This window comes from Chaetomium tenue (genome assembly GCF_020726465.1).
Source record: "Chaetomium tenue strain MPI-SDFR-AT-0079 chromosome Unknown F5144scaffold_2, whole genome shotgun sequence".
Lineage (NCBI taxonomy): Eukaryota > Fungi > Ascomycota > Sordariomycetes > Sordariales > Chaetomiaceae > Chaetomium > Chaetomium tenue.
In genome coordinates this window covers 4,484,047-4,501,886 of record NW_027117330.1, presented here as the reverse complement: position 1 = coordinate 4,501,886, position 17,840 = coordinate 4,484,047, and the positions used below count along the sequence as shown (strand labels likewise).

The 17,840-nt window shown below is 56.6% G+C and overlaps 5 protein-coding genes across 5 annotated transcripts; 3 read left to right on the top strand and 2 right to left on the bottom strand.

The window, feature by feature from the left end:
- Positions 1 to 283: 283 nt before the first annotated feature.
- F5144DRAFT_590862 (glycosyl transferase family group 2-domain-containing protein) lies at positions 284 to 3,329 on the bottom strand (the record flags this gene model as incomplete). The annotated part of the gene is made up of 4 exons (XM_066790197.1): positions 284 to 642; positions 701 to 1,347; positions 1,401 to 2,146; positions 2,199 to 3,329. The coding sequence occupies 4 exons, from the start codon at positions 3,327 to 3,329 to the stop codon at positions 284 to 286; spliced, it is 2,883 nt and encodes a 960-aa protein (XP_066647194.1).
- Positions 3,330 to 5,807: 2,478 nt separating this feature from the next.
- Positions 5,808 to 7,826, top strand: F5144DRAFT_564373 (uncharacterized protein). The gene is made up of 4 exons (XM_066788424.1): positions 5,808 to 6,304; positions 6,408 to 6,705; positions 6,765 to 6,997; positions 7,051 to 7,826. Exons 1-4 carry the CDS (start codon positions 6,060 to 6,062, stop codon positions 7,658 to 7,660), a joined length of 1,386 nt encoding a protein of 461 aa, XP_066647193.1. The 5' UTR covers positions 5,808 to 6,059; the 3' UTR covers positions 7,661 to 7,826.
- Positions 7,827 to 9,229, bottom strand: F5144DRAFT_564370 (mitochondrial 54S ribosomal protein mL58). Its single transcript, XM_066788423.1, has one exon. The coding sequence runs from the start codon at positions 8,945 to 8,947 to the stop codon at positions 8,207 to 8,209; it is 741 nt and encodes a 246-aa protein (XP_066647192.1). The 5' UTR covers positions 8,948 to 9,229; the 3' UTR covers positions 7,827 to 8,206.
- Positions 9,230 to 9,953: 724 nt separating this feature from the next.
- Positions 9,954 to 12,695, top strand: F5144DRAFT_140934 (uncharacterized protein). Its single transcript, XM_066782391.1, has 6 exons — positions 9,954 to 10,253; positions 10,307 to 10,381; positions 10,486 to 11,203; positions 11,257 to 11,571; positions 11,642 to 11,721; positions 11,784 to 12,695. The coding sequence occupies exons 1-6, from the start codon at positions 10,127 to 10,129 to the stop codon at positions 12,266 to 12,268; spliced, it is 1,800 nt and encodes a 599-aa protein (XP_066647191.1). The 5' UTR covers positions 9,954 to 10,126; the 3' UTR covers positions 12,269 to 12,695.
- Positions 12,696 to 13,670: 975 nt separating this feature from the next.
- On the top strand, positions 13,671 to 15,049 carry F5144DRAFT_564361 (uncharacterized protein). The gene has a single exon (XM_066788422.1). It carries the CDS (start codon positions 13,758 to 13,760, stop codon positions 14,892 to 14,894), a length of 1,137 nt encoding a protein of 378 aa, XP_066647190.1. The 5' UTR covers positions 13,671 to 13,757; the 3' UTR covers positions 14,895 to 15,049.
- Positions 15,050 to 17,840: the final 2,791 nt, after the last annotated feature.

Sequence of the window (17,840 nt, the reverse complement as noted above, 5' to 3'; positions counted from 1 at the left end):
CAGAACAAGACTGGAATAGTCAACCTTGATTTATTGCCAGTGAGTCCACCGTCGCATGTGCTCTAGGAAATCTATATGTTGTATGTTGCCGCTGAATGCTTGCAAAAGTCGTAGAAAACCAATCAACCCCCTTTTCCCCCTACCAAAATTGACCCAACTCCCTTAACGAACAGGCTAACGATTAATTCGAATTATTAATGAATCATAATCATGAGAAAATAGACAATTCGAAGAAATCGAAAAGTCATTATTACCAATAACCCTTTCCCACCATCTAACCCGCCTACCAAGTAAACATCATCAGCGCCGGGTTCAACAGCACAGGCAGCGCAAAATGCGACACCACCGTGGCCGCCAGCGGATAGATGCTATAGAAGGTGTTGATGCGCCACAAGTCGGGGAAGATGGTGTTGCCGCATATCATCAGCGCGGTGCAGGCGAAGCAGTAGAGGAAAGTCCACTTGAAGCGGCGGATAATGCGCCAGATCTCCGGGCCGAAGCGTACCTCCTCGAGCTCCTTAGCCGTGGCGCCCCAGGCCATATCAATCTCGAAGAAATGTGACAGGATGGCCTGCGATACGTGCAGCGAGATGCCGCCGAGGAAGATGCAGAACATGGGGATCCATTTGAGGTTCTCAAAGTCTGCACTCGCGAGTTAGTGTATGGAGGAAGAGGGTTGTAGTGGGAGATGGAGACGTACATGCTGACAGTAGCGATCTTTCGCTCAACCGGTACCGCAGGACCGCCAACGCGAGATTACCAAGCCCGGTAAAGACGACAATGATGGAGATGTAGATGGCGAACGAGTCGAGGTAGTACTTGTCGTACAGGCCATAAAACCAGCCGGTAATGAAATAATTCCCCAGCGTCAGAAGCCACGCCGCGGCAATGGCATAGTACGTCCCAATGTACGCCATGATAGTCATCTTCTTTGGGAACGGGATACTAGAGCCAATAAACTTCTTGAATAACGGCGTGAACGGCCCGCGGACGAGCCAGAATCGCAGTGGGTGGAACAGGAGCTCGTTGCAGCCGTACGCGTACTTCTCCCAGCGGGCAAGCTCGTCGTAGACGGTCAAGCTGACGCCCTCCTTGAAACCGTCGCCCGTGTACGAGGCGTAGCGGAGCGTGTACTTGGCGACCTGCAGGCGAAGCGACATGTCGAAATCCTCCGACACGTGCGACTCGGACCAGTATTTCTCGTACCCATCCTCGTCGGTGAAGGCGGCTGCGTCCTGGAGAGCCTGCCACCGGAGGATGGCGTTGTGGCCGACGAAGGGGCAGGCATCACCCGACGCGACAGCGAAGGTGATGCACGAGTAAATAAGGTTGGTGAACCAGGTAACGCTGCGAGATGTCAGTATGTCTCTCAACCAAACAAAAAGGGGACGGCTGCTCACCCATTCTCAAAGAACGAGTTGGTAACGTTCATGACGCCCGACTGGAACTGCAGAATAGCCACCTCCGGGCTCTGTTCCATCTCGCTGACGGCATCCAGCAGACAGTCGTGCGGCACGCGCGTATCCGAGTCGATAAGTAGGATGTAGTCGCCAATGCGGATGTTTCCTTCGGCCCAGGTGCGGCCTTCGTCCTCCTGTAACACGTCGGCGAGACATTGCTGGTAGGCGCCGTTCTCCTGCTCGTTGTTCCACTTGCTGCCACGCTTGACGGCGAGCAGCTTATCCTCGACGCGGTTGCTGACGTGCAGGGCATAGTTCATGTTGCTGGCCTTCTTGAACTTGCCGCGGCGGAGGAACCGCTTTTCATCGGAGCCGGCCTCGGGATTGGGATTGTGCGCGGGGCGTGCGACCCAGCCGATGTTGTGTTCATCGTAAAAGTCACGGCGGGCTTGGGCGTCCTCGTCTGAGATCAACTGCATGCCGTCGTCGTTGACGAAGATATTGGCCGAGCCGCCCTGCATCTCGTAGGTGCTGATGGCCGCTTTCAGCGAGACCACTGTAGGCTTGATGACGGCTGTGAGGCCTTCCTTATACACGGGCATCTGGATGGTGACGTGCGGCAGCGTCCCCTGGTCGCGGTGCATCCGTTGAGGGGGCTTGCCGCTATAGTACTTGCTGTTGTTGGCCACAGCTGAGATGGGCCCGAAGACTTGGAACAAACTGGTGATGATGGATTGGAAGAAGAACTGATCACAGTTAGCAAAAGCCCCTGGGTTGCCGAGGGACGGCGGCACTCACCAAGCTGACGAACAACTGCGCCGGAGCCGAGGCCAGCAGTGCGAACCTCAGATACGTCCCGTCGACCACAGTCTGGTACGCCAACCATCTCCAACCCAGCGCAGGGCACACGATCCAGAGTGCCAACGTAAGCCCGACCATAAACGCACTCTCCAGCCTCACCGGCCTCCGCTCCTTAGCCAACGCCTCCTCGAGCTGACCCGGATCCAGCTCCTGCACTGCGACCGCGGCGCCGCCCTTCTTCTCCCCGCCGGCATCCTCCTCCTCGCCCTCGTCATCTCCATTGCCCCAAATAATCTCAATGAACTTGGCCTCGAGAGTCTGCACCCTACTCAGCAACTTCTCCGGCTCGTCGTCCCACACGACCAGCATGCGCGCATCCTCAACAAACGCCGCGAAATGATGCAGCTGGCCGCGGGGCAGGTCGGCCATGGTGCGCAGCACCTGCACGCGCAGGCCGTCCGGCAGAGGGACGTAGTCGAGGTCAGTCTTGTGGATGATGGAGTCGAGCAGGGCGCGGACGACGGGGGTGTTGACGGTCATGGCGCAGCGCACGTTCATCTGGGCGACGACGGCGAACAGCGAGTCCGGGATGGCGGCCATCTGCGGCGGGCAGCAGGCGAAGGCGCCGCGGGCCTTCTTCAGCACCACGCCCTCGTAGGGGTCCGCCCCGGACGCGTACTGCTTGCGCAGCTGCTGCTCGTACAGCCAGTTGACCATCATGTCGTTGCGGATCTCGTTGATGGTCTCTGAGTCGCGGCTGCGGGCATCGTGCGCCGGGAGGAAGGAGTGGCGGAGAGACGGGGCCCGGGAGGTGTGCGGGCTGGTTTTGGCCGTCTCGGGTGTCTGGTGGCCATGTTGATGGGTTGGTGCGAGAGCCGCGCCCGGGACGGAGAGCATGCTCCCTCGGGCGGAAAGTGGGACGGTCTCGGAGCCAGCTGATGGTGGTGGAGGTGCACCGGCTGCTAACCCGGAGTCCTTCCCTTGTGGTTGCATAGGTTGGAGCTGATGTGACGATGCCTTTGAGCCCGATCCCCGGGACCGAGCACCTGCTACCTGTGTCCCCTCATTGCTTCCCTTCTGCTCCTCCTCCGATGCCGTAGGGGTGAGGTACGATTTGAACTTTTTCATGTTGGTAACGATTGGACCGGGTCGAGAATGCAATGGCTGGCTGCCTTGGCGAGGGTGAGTCCCGGAACACCCTGTCGCCTCTGCTTCAAATTGAGCGCGTCTCTCAGAGACAATTACACCTCCCCGTTGCCGTAGGCCGCTCTGAGAAGATCCTCAGGGAGGGGGGAGACAAACGGGAGCCAGAGAGCTGGGAACGGGTGATCGACAGGTGTGGAAGCTAAAGGGAAGAGGAAGAGAAGCGAGCCGGGTAGCTGGGTGTGCCGTGCAGGTGCATCCGGGATATGAGGGTACCCCTGTGAAAGTCACTGGCTAGCGCCTGGGAGGAGGCTCGAGACCCTACCCGCTTCGGGGGCCAGATGGCGTTCACGAAAAGGGAACCGGACCAGCTGAACGGGTCCTGCAGCCAAGGACGCCCGAAGCCATCATTGCGTTGCCGCTTTGCCGTGGCCGTTAGTTAGTTACGTTTGTGGCTGCTTCGACAGAAGAAGTGCTTGGGTTCGCCAAGCAAGGCGTTGGAAAAAGCCGCCTGTCTCGCTTTCTGGCAGACTGGCGCTAAGTTCTCTAGGATGTTTCGGCGCCTCGTTCATGGCCGTGTCATCGTCGTTTTCCGTTCACGACGGCGGCACCACGGCACTTGCGACAGAGCAGGGAATATCCTGTGGCGAAAACTCCACGGCGCTGAATCGACCGACTCTTTTGCGTTGGTTCGTCAGGTCCTCCCCTGCCCTGCAGGACTCAGCTCCTCAGCTAGCAAATGTTCTGGATTTTCGAGCTCCGCTCCCATCGATGCCGGAGCTCCACGACCCACGGCCCAGTCCGGAAAGAAGTGAATATTTCAGCCTCTCAACTCTCCGAAGCGTCTCGACCCCTGGCCATTGCATGGTTGGGTTGTGATCTGGCCCGCCGTCTATTCCCGATGCGGAAGAAACTAGCGGTTATCTCTAAGATCGCAACACCCATTGCTCTGGTGATTGCCTTGCAGGGCTTGTCGATCGTTTCCTAGACAGGGGGGCGCCAGAAGCCGCAAACGCGGCCCTCTCTGCACTTTTTGTTGCGTTGTCAGAGCGCTAGTGAACTTGAGGAACTGCACGTCTGTCTGCCCGCGACAGAGAGAAGAGAAGAACATGGCATGGTTGCGCGAAAAACGAATACCCCCTATCACGCCACGCCCCACATAGCTGGATGCGGCCGACCGACCGCACCAGTAAACGATGCCCTCATTTTGTTGGCGAGGGGCAAGTCTGTGCTGTCACGGGTAGCAGAATCGAGCAAAACAGAGAACTGAGGAGTTCAGCTCTTCTCGGGGAGACTCGGGCCAGCGCCAGCGACAACCCCAATGCATGAGGCCTGGGGAGGCTCTTTGCCTTCGTTTTCGCCATGTGAAGGTTCAAACCCGTCTCGGGATCGGAATGTCAGCGCGAATGTAACTGTCACCCCACGATCGCATGGCCTGCACCCTCTCTTTGACGCCACTTCAGGAGAGCGTCCAACCACGGCGAAGACGACACTGCGGCTCTGAAACCCCCCACGCGGCATCGCGGCTGATGCTTGTTTGCCAATATGTTGGTGTTCATTTCTGAGAAAAACTTCCCACCCAGCGCAAGGCGTCAAATGTGATCAGTCTTGTGAATGTCTCGGTTCTTCCATGGTTGCAGGCGCACAACATCTCGCTTTTCTGATGTCACGTCGTATTCATCGATTCGTGCCGTCCTTGAATCCTCGCTACTCTCTGCGTGGAAAAGATCGACAATCGCTGGCTAAAGATAGACGCCGCGGGGCTGCCAAGGATCGCCGTGGTCGTGTTGAAAAAAGGGACCCCAAAGCCGTTATCATTGGGCCTGTGAGCCGTTCTCATGGCTCCGCTGATACACGTCTGATGTCTCGAGCCGACGAACATGCAGAAGACTTGCAGAGTTATCAGTTATGTCTTTAATCGGCATCGCCCATCACCGCTCAATCCATACCTGACCGCCGGATATATCGCATCTCCGAAACCCCACCGAAGATGAGCTGGAAGATATGACCAGAACTCAATCCTTCAGACGCAATACTCTTTTTCCAGGTAAAATATGACAGAAGAGACCATTGGCATATTTTATTTCCAAAGCAAATCCATGAATTCAACAGGCTAGTATTTCAGAAGTTTTTAGGCCAGTTCTAATTGCTCTGAGAGAATTGGTATTGTTCAGATTGATCCGCAACGGCCGTGGACAAAAAGACGGAAGGGTACGATATAGGTAACTGGATGTCGAAATCATCGCTATGGAGACTCGAGACGAACAATTTGGCGATTGAGATGGAAAGAACAAAAACGTCACATGGCCGAATGCAGCGGTCTATGTCGAACAGCGGTGTCGGTTCTGTTAGTGTTTACAAGAAACTGCCAGCAAAAGTCTTAACTGTGGGGAGGCGGGGTCGCTGCCACCTGGTAAGCATGGAGCATATCAAGCTTCGGCGTTCGGGAAGCAACTTCCTCGAAGACAACTTGTAACCATTCAACACGCCAAAACTGGCATCAAGCCAGTCAGCCCATCACTACGATGACCACCCAACTGGTTTCTTCAATTTTATGATCCCTCCTTTGAGTACTTGCTGTCTCTTAGTACCATTCCATTTGTGATCAGCGTTTTCAGGTCGAGGCACACAGAGCTCCGGGTCGATCGAGGCAACATTTGGGTTGTCACACCGATACGACTTCTCGTAATTCTACATCGCACAGCATCTCCCAACATGGCCGTGTTTGTGGATTTGGGCGAGGATGACAATGAGTCTCCTCAAGACGGCCAGCCGGTGTGGAACGGCCCAATTGACGCCCTCAAGCCAGTACCGGTATCGGCGGCAGGTTTAAGCCTTCCCGGTGATGGAGGCATCGGCGCCGGCAACGCTACGTGGGAGGAACGCGAGAAGGCTCACGGGCTCGCTGCTAGAGAGAATCCCAACCAAAATTCCATGACGCAGGCCCTGGGATGCTATCCGTAGGCTACACCACCCTGCATGCATCCTCTCAACTGCATGAAACCATCAACACCTTGGCAGTTTTAGTTCTGCCAAGGGCAACTTTGCTGACTCGATGACCAGCATCGTCATGTCGGTTGCCGCTTCCCTTGACCTCAATACCCTCGATAACCTGTCGCGGACCTGCCGCCAGATCCGCCAGGGGTTGCTACAATACCGCACAATGCTGCTCGTCTCAACCATGCATTGCATCAACGAGCAGGTCCCCGTCGACCCAGAAGACACATTCAGGTATCGGGCCCGTGCTAGCAACTGGTATTACATGCAGGATGCGGGCAGATCGAGCTATAATGGCAAGTCGGGCCGGTGTGCTCGAGACATGGTGGCCGGGTGTCGGCGGTGCGGCGTCGTCGTTTGTCGGGTAAGCCTGATTCAACACTGGCTTACTTCGGTAAACACGCAATTAACTTGCCCTTTTAGAACTGTGCTATAAAACCTCCGGCGCCTATCGTGCTGCGGGACCGTCACCGGCGGCTCTGCGGGCCATGCGTGGCAGCACCTCTTGGCTCGCTGGTCAAGCCGCGGCTCGGGCCAGAGATTCGGATTGACTCCGACGACATGGAACGGGCCATCTGCGGGTGCGGTTCCGGGGGTGTCTGGCTTTGCCAGCCCTGTGGGAGGTCCATCCGCGGCGATGACTCCGAATACAGGGGGTAACTCATCCCATCTCCGTCCTTCCCATTTTTTCACTAACACTCTGCATCAGCATCTGGCGATGGCGAAACCAATACACCCAAATCCACGGCGGTCTTGGCACCGGCATCGGCGAAGGCGACCGCGGCGTCATCTGCGGGCGCGAGACGGAGTGCTGCGCGGCGCGGGAGCGCGAGCAGGAGATGGACGGCGACGCCGAGGACGCGCGCGATGCGGAGTACTTCCAGCTGGCCGCGACGACCCCGCCCAGTGGCGCCAGCAGCAGCGGCACCCCGTCCCTGGCGCCTTGGACGGCTGCCATGAGCGGGGCCGGCAGTAGCTCGGCCAGCCTTAGTAGCCTGGTCAGCTCGTCTGGCGCATCGGTCCAGGACAGGAGGACGCCCAGCCCGGCCATAAAGCCGGGGTATGAGAGGCACGAGGTGGAGGGGATTGGCGGGGTCATGAAGAATATGCGGGTGCGGATGGTGAAGGTGGGCGCGTGCGTGCCCGAGTGGGATGACGAGCGGGCGAGGGGGGAGATCCTGGGGCGCGAGGTTCAGGGGAAACGCCGGAGTTGGTGCGGTTGGTGTCGGCGGGTCATCCCTTCCTGCAAGGACTATGAAATGGATAGACAGGCGGATAGAAAGGGGAAGGGGAAGGCCAAGGAGGGGTCGGAAGGGTAACGGCTTGTTGGATGCGGGATGACACGAAATGACGCTTTTCCAACTCGGACTCGCTGCGACTTTCAATTAGCTCTTTCTTTAGCAACACGATTGTAGGATCGAGACAGGGCCATCCAGCAACAGGCGGCGGTGATTCAGCGTCGAGAGGAATATACAAGGTACATTTTGCATTATACAGTGGGAGGCTAGCAACACCAGCCATCGTCCCCATTTTTGCTGTCCTACAGATCCGCCCATGCCCGCCGTTGACCGCCGAATGCTTGCCCTCCGCTGCTCGTACAGTGAACATTTCCGTCTTCCCAAATCGTGACTATTGGATAGTGCCTGTTGCAAACCTTTCGCTCAGAACACGGCCCGAGACACCGCACTCTGTTACATGCGGTGTCTGTCCCCCTCCGTCACTAACAAGCCCACCTAGCCAGTGCAAGCAGCACTAGCATCATCATAGCAGACCGGCCTTCACCTATAACCACCCACCCTCTCCCACTCCCACCCCATCTCATCCCATCCCATCCGCCCGCAGGACACATCCACAACCACAGCACCCTACAACTCGCCCCTAAACAACATCCCCATCCGCGCCCTCCGCTCATCCCGCGCAGCCGCGCGCCGCGGACCCCAGCGCGCCTTGGTGGCCTCCAGCTCGGCCTGCACCTTCTCGCGGTGGCCGCTGGGCGCCTGGCAGCACATGAGCACAAACAGCTTGCTGCAGCGGAAGCGCAGCGACAGGTTCTGCACGCTGTTGGCGACGGGGTCCGCCGCGCGCAGCCGCCGCATCTCCTCGATGTCGGCTTTGGTCAGGTGGTGCCGTGCCCGGTAGCGGGGCTCGCCTTCGATGGAGGGGAAGAGGTCGGTTGGTGATTGGGAGGATGGTGATGTGCTGTCGGGTTGTGTTGCTTGGGTGGGGTTGTTGGTGGGGGAGGGGTAGTTGATGGTGGTGGAGGCGGCGAAGAGTTCCGAGGCGAGGTTGGCGCGCCGCCGCGGGTCTTGCTTGGGGAGGAACTTGAAGGGCGTGTGGAAGACGGAGGCGGCGGAGGAGGGCGGGTTGTAGATAATTTGTCCCGTGGTGGGGCGAGCGTTGCGGTCGGCGGCGCTGCTGTTGGGGTTGAGGAAGGACCCGTGCGGGGGGATGTTGAGCGCCTTGCGTGTGCGGGCGGCCGTCGATTTCTGGCGGATGCCCGAGGGGACGGCGGTGCTGCTGCTCAGTACGAGCCGGGACGATGTCGGGGCCGAGAGAACGGCCTGCCGGCAGCAGGAGACTACCGGCCTTGTTACAATTGTCTCCATCGTGGTCGGTCGGGGAATTGGATCGCAGAGAAGGAGCCGAGTTCGGGAAAGGCGGATCCTTCGATGTGGGCGGGCACAAAACTGTTGAAAAGAGAAGGTCGGGTGGCGATAAAGAAGGTGAGGGAGTGATGGGGCAGCTGCAATTCGGAATTGGCTTGTCTGGTGTGCTGTCGGGGCCGCCGTCCACCTCCTTCACTCTCGACAAGTGTGGTCTGGACTCGCGATGCGAATCAACTTTTTCTTGGGCGTCGGCGGAAGTTGTCACGTGATTTTTGAGATTCTTTTGGTCCACTCCGGTTCCCCAAGCCAATCATGGTAGCGCCGGATTTGTGCCCACCCCTCCGTGCCTCCGGCCGAGTGGGGCTAGGTTCAACCGGCTCGGGCCGGCCATGGGTCGGGATGAACGGCGGACGACATCCGGCTCTTTGCTAGTTATAACGAGTAAGCTATTGTACTTCATGAGAATAGCAGGAATGCGACAAGAATCGGCTAAAGTCGGGAGGCGTCACTGGGATTGATGTATCGAAACGAAATGGTAGATTCTATTATTTTCCTATAAACTATTCTGTGCTCTTCACTCAATGCGCTGAGATAATCACCTATGGATGAAGAGGACTTGTTTTTGCTGGTTTGCTTTGAGCCGTCGGTCCCGATGCGCCTTCTGCGATCGTCAAACCGAATCCTGCAACTTCCGCTCAGCCCAAAGCGGCCAACCACAGACCGCGGTAGGCGACAAGGCAGGAGCAGCGTCGTATTTTGGTCTTCCCCCTGACCCCTCGCGCCTTCTTGATAGTTATCCCACCTGCCCACATGCTTCGCGCCAGCTTGGCTAAACTAAGAAGCGAACGGTTAACAATCTGGCGCCAAGGAGCAGGCTGACTGCGAAACAATGTCGGCAAGGGTCTTTCTCTGTAAAGGTAACGTTGGAGTATTTTGCGCTGATGCAACACCAGCAAATCTGGGCAAATCTTGGGCCCCCAGCACAGTCTTTTGGAGCGCGGGTCAATCGTTCCCATCCTTGATTATCCTTGATGTTACTGTCTGACAGCAGCTCCACACGGGCAAGACCTCGGAATCTGCCTTTTGCTCTCCCCCCTCCAATCTTGACGAAAACCATTGTCGATGTACTCATCCGCCCGTTTCCCGTCCCCTTGATGTCGCGTTGGATACCCTCCCGCCATGTTTTCTCCTGAGCGACGGCCAATGCCGACTCTGCTCGTCTTTCTCGGCTTGTGTTGCGCCTTTGCCGTAGCGGTCCTAGAAGTGCCTGCGCGCAACACCTTTCTCGTTCGAGAGAAGTCGGCCGGTCTGTCTCCCCTAGCGCTTTCTTGTTCGCGTGACCTTCTAACATGGAAAAAGCGACCGTACTGGGCGACTATGTCTACGTTGACGGGGGCGAGCTCTCGCAATGGTCGGTAAATCGGGTCCGTGAAGGTACGCGATCGATTGCCCCGTCCCACCATCCGATCCATGAAGATCCCCGGATTTTTAGGACGTCAGGCTTTGGGTATTGGGGAGTGCTGAAGAAACCCCTACAGGAATTGCGGCCGAATCCACGCTCTCCATCGACATTAGCCGGTCGTGGACTACCAGCGATGTCTCGATCCGTTCGATCAAGAAAACTGGCCCGTTGAAGTCCAGCTTAGTCCTGTGGACGGACAATCAGGCCGGAGAATTCTACTCATGGGGCGGCGAGTTTCCGCCGAGTGTGCATGAAAACATTACAGAACCCGAGCTCTGGAAATTCAAGGCCGACGGCGAGGGTGGGGGAGAATGGTCGATTGTGAAACCTGCGAACGGGGGGGCTTTCGCCGACATCCATTCCGGCACGTTGGCTGCGTCCGCAAACACAGACAATACAGCGTTCGTGATCGGCGGGGAGATCCAAAGATTCTCGGAACCCGACCGCAACGGTTCAACTCAGGTCCTAGGGGGGATGGTGACGTTCAACATGGCGTCGCGCGTGTGGACGAATGAGACGGACAACAGTCCCTTTGGCACGTTGGTTGGGGCGAGCGCTCACTATCTCCCCTCCTTCGGAGTCGACGGTGTGATCATCACACTCGGCGGGCTCACGCCTTCGTTAGTGGGCCGCTGGGACAGCAAGGTGCCGGCCCTGGACTTTTACAACATCACTTTCTTCAATCCTTCGACAAAGAAGGTTTACTGGCAGCTGACGAGCGGTGATATTCCTCCTTCGCCGCGGATACAAGCATGCACGGCTATCATCAAGACCGCTGATGGCGGCTATGACATGTGAGTTATTACCTAGGCGTTAATAAAGCACGCGAAGTCACTGACAGCCTTAGTTTCCTCGCTGGCGGAGTCAACCGACGCGACTTGTTCACCTACCAAGACGCATACGTCTTGAGCCTGCCGGGGTTTGTATGGAGAAAGGCCCCAGACATGCCCTACAGTGCGCGAGGGGATGCCACCTGCGTGCAGATAGGCGGCCGGCAGGTGCTCAGCCTTTTTGGAAAGGATGTCTGGAAGCTCACTGGCGACCCGGCACCCAACGGGATGCTCTTATTTGACATGACGGACATGCAATGGAAGGACTCGTATGACGCGGCTGCGGGGGCGTATGAGAGGCCCAGCGTCCTCGAGACTTGGTATAACAACGGGTAGGCATTCCGCGGTTTTGCTCGGGCCCTAAGGGGCTCGTGCCCGAGCGTCTAGCTAACGGGAGCATAGGTCGTTCGATCAGGTCGACTGGTCCTCGGAGGAGGTGCGGCGATTGTTTGGGCGCAGGTCCACCACACCATCTACCTCAAGTAAGTGACCATGATATGTCCGGAGCCATATATCCGGGGCACACATGCTAATTCTCCCCTAGCACAAAGTTCGGGGCCCTCGCCTACGCCTACTGGATCCGGCGTTCCCGATCCCAACCCGACAGGCGAACCAGAGTCCTCAAGCACTCCGGTTGGCGCCATCGTTGGAGGAGTCGTGGGCGGCATTGGGGGACTAGCCTTGATCGCAGTGGCCGTGTGGATATTCCTCCGACGTCGCAAGCAGGGCACGTTGGTCGGCTCGGTCCAGGACAACAGCACCGATGGAGCTGGCGAGATCAAGCACCCGGGGGTTCCGGAGGCCGACGCTCCCCACGGCCACACGGAAATGTCGTCACCCCGCTCACCTGTCGAGATGGATCCTCGGGGTCTGCCCGCCGAGATAAACAACAACGCGCACGGTTATTATTATCATGAGGCGGATTCGCGCGTCTATCATGAAATGGACCCCCAGTCGCAGGCGTTCGAGATGGACCCGCAACAACGGACGTATGAGATGGATGCTTCACGGTACGGAAGGGGATACTAGGTGGTTCTCTGTGATACCCAGCCTGCGCCCAAGGTGCGGGCACATGTGCGTGTACATACGGACAGATATAATACAGACATACGGACAGATATAGGTATGCTCTGGGGCAGAAACTGTGATGCTTGCGTCAGCCTGCCCCTTGCCCATTTCCAAGATCCCGTGTGATCCCATATGATCCCTGCGAGCGTGTAAGAGAAAATCCGAAGGTCGATACTAACCAACGAAGGTCGGTTTCGGCCGGGTCTGAGGTAGGTTGGCTACTGGGGCGCAGTCAGGGGCCTGCAATATTAGAATTAATGCCTACCTAGGTACCTAATGCTGCAAGCAGGCGTGCATACTTGTAGCTACCTACAGGCCTCCTAAGGAACCCGAACACGGCGGCATCTGAGACCTGTCTTAGTACAGACCTACATACCTACCTGACCTGCTATGTAGGTTGGATCGGAGTCTGCCACTACCTTACCTACCTACTGAACCTACCTACAACGTACGGAAAAAGTGCGAGTGAGTCGAAAGGTTCCACTTCATTCCAGCACCCGTTTTAGGTCTTGCTCGTCTTGGCAGCTGTGCTTGGGTGGGCCTGCATTACGTCGTTAAGGGACCGATCGAACTGAATCACACCCCTCTTTCAGCCTGGGAGCGCTACCAAACAGCGTCATTCCCTGTTGATCGCGATTTGCGTCCGGAGGTCACCGGGTCGCCTGTCCTTCGCTGCCCGCCCAAGAACAAAGCAAAGTGACGAGACAATCCATCCAATCCCTTTTGCGATTTATAATAGCCAACACGCCCGCATCCTGATCTAACCACTTCTACTACTTCTCGATCCACACTCACTCGCGCATCCCGATCCCTATCACCTTGCCGCCGCGTTTACCCCCTCCAACGGAACTGACCGACCCGGATCCGGCAAGCGAAAGAAAGACCAGAAACACGAGAGACGGAGACCAGGGCGGTACGGGGGATTCAGGAACCGGGAAAGCCGCGCCTTCCTGCAACCTGCATCACCTGCATCACACTTTTGCGCCAGACCCGAAGGCCATCCAGACAGGCACCAACCATTGTGCTCCAAACAGAAACCAGAAAGCATCAACCCTCACCACACCCGGTTTTTCTCGGTCGCTCAGCTGCCCCCGCGTCGCACCGAGCCCGGGCCTAGAGCCAAGGTACGACCGCACTCTATTCCGTGATTATTGGTTCCAGACAGAGACGCACTTTATCGTCGATATATTCGCGGCGAATCGGGAAATCTGTCCACCAGTCGCACACATATTGTCTTCACCTTGTCACAACACCTTCTTTCGTTCCACCGCCCGCATACTATCTCTAGTTTATCATCCATCGCCCACTCGACTTCATCTCTCGTCGAGGGGACGGCATCGCTAACAGCTCCACCTTTCGTAATAGACGCGGACGCAGAGTTGCAACTGATTTACCCCATCTCTCCGCGATCCCCCACCTCGCCCTCACACCACAAACCTATCTCGACAATATGAGTCTCGCGACCGCAGCGCCCGCCCAGGGCAGCATTGCAATTCCCACACTGGCCGAGCCGTCGATTACAGAGCGAGACGAAATCAACCCCCAAGGTCAGAACGAGTCAGAACTGTTAGCCCGTAGGGAGGCGTCAAAGGCCGCCGAAGGTGAAGACAAGAAGAAAAAGAAGCGCAGCCTTTTTGGTTTTGGTAAAAAGAAGGAGCCCGCCCAGCCCGCTCCCACCAGTAAACCCACCCCCGCGACAACTCGTACCACGGCCACTTCCCCCATCCAAACCGACCGCGCCCGGTTCTCCCCTTCTTCTCCAGGCCGCGCAGGCTTTGGCTCCTCCCCACGTCTTGCCTCGCCCGCCGGCAGCCAGATTTTCGAGCGCAACGTCCAAGAAAGCAGCGCCGCGCTGATGCCCAGCTCCCCCGCCATCCCCTCGCACATCCAAACCGAGAATTACATCCCTCCTGTCCTCGATGCCTCCTCCGAAGCCATTACTGACGACCACCTCAATCCGGACACCGTCGAGATCATCACCCACGCCTCCCACCAACCCGCCTCGGTGAACGTGACCGGCCTGAGCCCCTACGCCGAGCCTTCCTGGGCCGACGAGCTTGCCGCCTTCTCGGCCACCGGCACCACCACCACCGCCGACACGGCTTCCAACTACGGCAGCTTCGACACCACCGACGTCCGCCGCCTGTCCTTCATCTCCTTCGCCGACGTCGTCCAGGCCGAGCACGGCGGCTTCTCCGCCGGCAGCCCCTCGCGCGACAGCATCCACCTCGCGGGGCTGACCTCCTTCGCCTCGCCCAACCACAACCGCTCCCCCTCCCCCATCCGCTCCCCCGTCTCCTCCGCCGGCGGTGGCGGCCCGGGTGGCGTGAGCCCCCCGTTGAGCAAGAGCGGTTCGGTCAAGGGCGACCTGGAGGCCGCCGCGCGGGCGAGGGCGTCGTCGCCTTCCGGCACCGGCAAGTCTCTTGGTAGCCCCACCAGCATGATGAGCATGTCGCTTTCGCCGGTCCCGGCCAATGGGGGGGAGATTGCTATCGAGACTATGACGCAGGCGCTGAGGAGAACTGGTAGCGGGGATTTGAGTGTTGGTGGGAATGGCGTGAGGAGTTTTCCGGGAAGTCCTATCTGATGGGGGTTGAGTTGAGTTGGATTGGGTTGTCTGTGATTGATTTGGGGAAGGGGAAGGCGGGGAGGGGAGGAGGGGGGATGTGTTGTGGCGGCCAACGGAGAGGTTGCGCGATACCCAACTAGTAGTCACTTCGGGGAACGGAGACTGGAGGGAGGGAGGGAGGGATGATTTGGTACTCCAGGGATTTGGGATTTTGGGGGCTATTGGAGGGGGAACTGGCGTTTTTTTGTCCCTTGTTATCATGTTTTCTATCTCTCACTTCTGTTTTCCGTTTTGTTTTGTTTTTTGTTTTTGTTTCGCGTGCGCAAATACCAAATTTGCATTGTTTCCTGGAGGTATGGGATGGATATCTACGGATGGGATGGGCAGTCGGTCGATTGGAATTGCTTTTTTGTTTTCTCTTCTACCTGCCCGAGGGCTGTTGATTACTGTGGATTGTCTTCTTGGTTGGCTTATTCGGTGGATTAGGATGGGATGGATGGTGGGAGTTGCTTGAACGTGTGTGTGGATGGTTGATGAGGTTCAGGTATTATCCCGGCTGCCCGTTGCGTTGCACTTGTCGACTGTCGATTTCGGTATGCTATTTACCTACCTATATGGCTTGGTGCCCTGGCCGCGTGGTAGCGGCTGAGGGTGAACATGATTTGTTTCCCTCGTATTCTTGCTTGGTTGGGCTCCTTACTCTGTTACTGCCGGGTTGTGACTGCTCAGCAACGCCCTTGGTCTCTTTGACTTATGCGGTGATTGTGGGTGGACGGTCCAGTTTGGTATTGGTATTTGGCCCTGGGCGGGTTGGTTTGGTGGAGGGAGCGTGTGTCGAAACGAAAGGGGCAAAAATATTGAGGTTTGTTTGGGAAGTTGGTTTTCCGGAGGAGGCCATATGGATGATGGCGTGACGCAGGCTCTGCAGCAAAGTTCTCCATGGGCCGGGAGACCTCCATGGTATGTTAGGAATAGTAGGTATTGAGTACTTGCCGAAGTATATGAAAAAGCTGGTGTGATCATACGTTTCGGTTGTGACTTTAGTTCAGGGGATGGCTATACAAACAAACCCCCTTTCGTGTTTGGAGGTAATATCTCAAGGGCCCCTATGTAATTTATGTTATTCATTCCCCCCATGCCGTTTACATCCCAGAAGAGATGGTGATTCCGCCGGGCCCTGGGCACTTTGCCCACCCTTCTCTTCCATCCCAACTTTCGTGACTTCCGGCACAACACCAGCCGTCACCTAGTTAATCCGCTCCCCCGAAGGCATTTAATCCAGCTCACTGCTGCCTCCTTCCAGCCAGAGTCGAAAGTCAGTGGCGCAGTGGTAACAACCGCAACTTGTGGGCGCCATCGGGACACCACACTGCGGATCGTGCAAAGGTAAGCCGCTCCTGGGTTCGACTCTGGCTACCATCACTTTTGCTTTATTTTTAGTCTTTTTGGACCGGAGTCAGTCGATTAAACTCCAAACTTACTTGCTAGTTCAACATGACTACTCGCATATGTATACGTAGGCGTGAGTGAAGTCTACACGTTTTCAACAAAAAAGAAGAAAAGAAAAAACAACAACAGAAAACTCGAGCTTTCTTCGCGTCTTGCCTACCATCAATTCCTCCTGATTTGAGAAAGCAATTCTCAACGGCCAACCCCAGGTAGAAATTAATCGACAATTCCACGAGCCCAGGAAAACCGACCGGTCCCCCGATCAATACCCTCAGCATTACACGTCATTGTCTCGTTCTGCATCATGAGGCACAAGCAGCCTAAACAGTCATTAAACCCTCTTACCACTGCAATGGCATAGCAAATTTAACACATAGACATTCGACACGCACACGCCAAGCTCAAAAACAGCTCACACTGCTCTTAAACAACTCTCGCCCCAAACACCGCTTCAACCCCCCCAAGGGAGACAGACAGACAACTACCTACCTAACATAACCCCCCGCCTTTCCCCGTTAGTCCTCCCGTTAAACACCCCCGATAGTCAATATTGTCAAACTAATTCTTTCCTCACACCCATCCCAAGCAACCAACCAGCAACCGCCAAGAACCCTCTCCTCTCCCTCACCTCACACCTCACTCAGGTAGGTAGCCAACCCCCGACGCGCAAACACCCACAGCAGCACAGCCACCCCCAGCCCACCGGCCATCTCCCCACTCCCTAGAGAGGCCCCTAATTTGAGCCCGGCTACGGGCCAGCGGGGACGGATCGGGAAATCGGAGGTGGCAGCGGTGATGGGTTGTGGGGGATGGTGTCATGCAATACAATAGTATGCGGAGGGGGGGGAGCTGTGCAAAACCTTATTTTGACTGTCGGCTACTTTAGTGTTGAGTAGGTTGGATAGTTAAGCGAGATAGCTGTGGTGCTGAAGCGGTGGCTCCTTGCGGGCTGGGTCTTGGTTTGCTTGGGGGAGTACATACATACATATAATGGAGTGGTGGAGGTCGAGGGCTGGACCAAGGGGAAGTTGCGCCAGCTGTACCGGTAGGGTACGAAGAAGGCTTTCGAGAAGAAGAAGGCCTCGCCATTGGACGGCGAGGATCTCGACTAAAGAGCGGGGCCCGGGCGTCGTTCCATAAATGGTGTACTTATATAACTGTTGCGTGTATATATTGGAGTATCACGGTGCATAGCTGTAGCTACAGCGCCCCTATTGTAGGACTAAATGATAGATCTCACCGGGTGAGACAACGGTTGTACCGACCTGTATTAGCATAATGAAACCCCTCTTGTCATTCTTCCTGCTCTTGATATTGCCCTTAGCTCTCATTTGCTGTAACGATAGAATACTAATTCCGCTTTTCTAGGGTATGTTAGGAGAGTATTATTATACTCTCGAGGTGAGTTGGTGAAACACCATTACCAAGAATCAGCAGGGATATATATGTTGGTGTGTCTGTGAGTAAAATAGAATGGGGAATTAGGAAACACCTAATATATCATTGAGTGCCGAT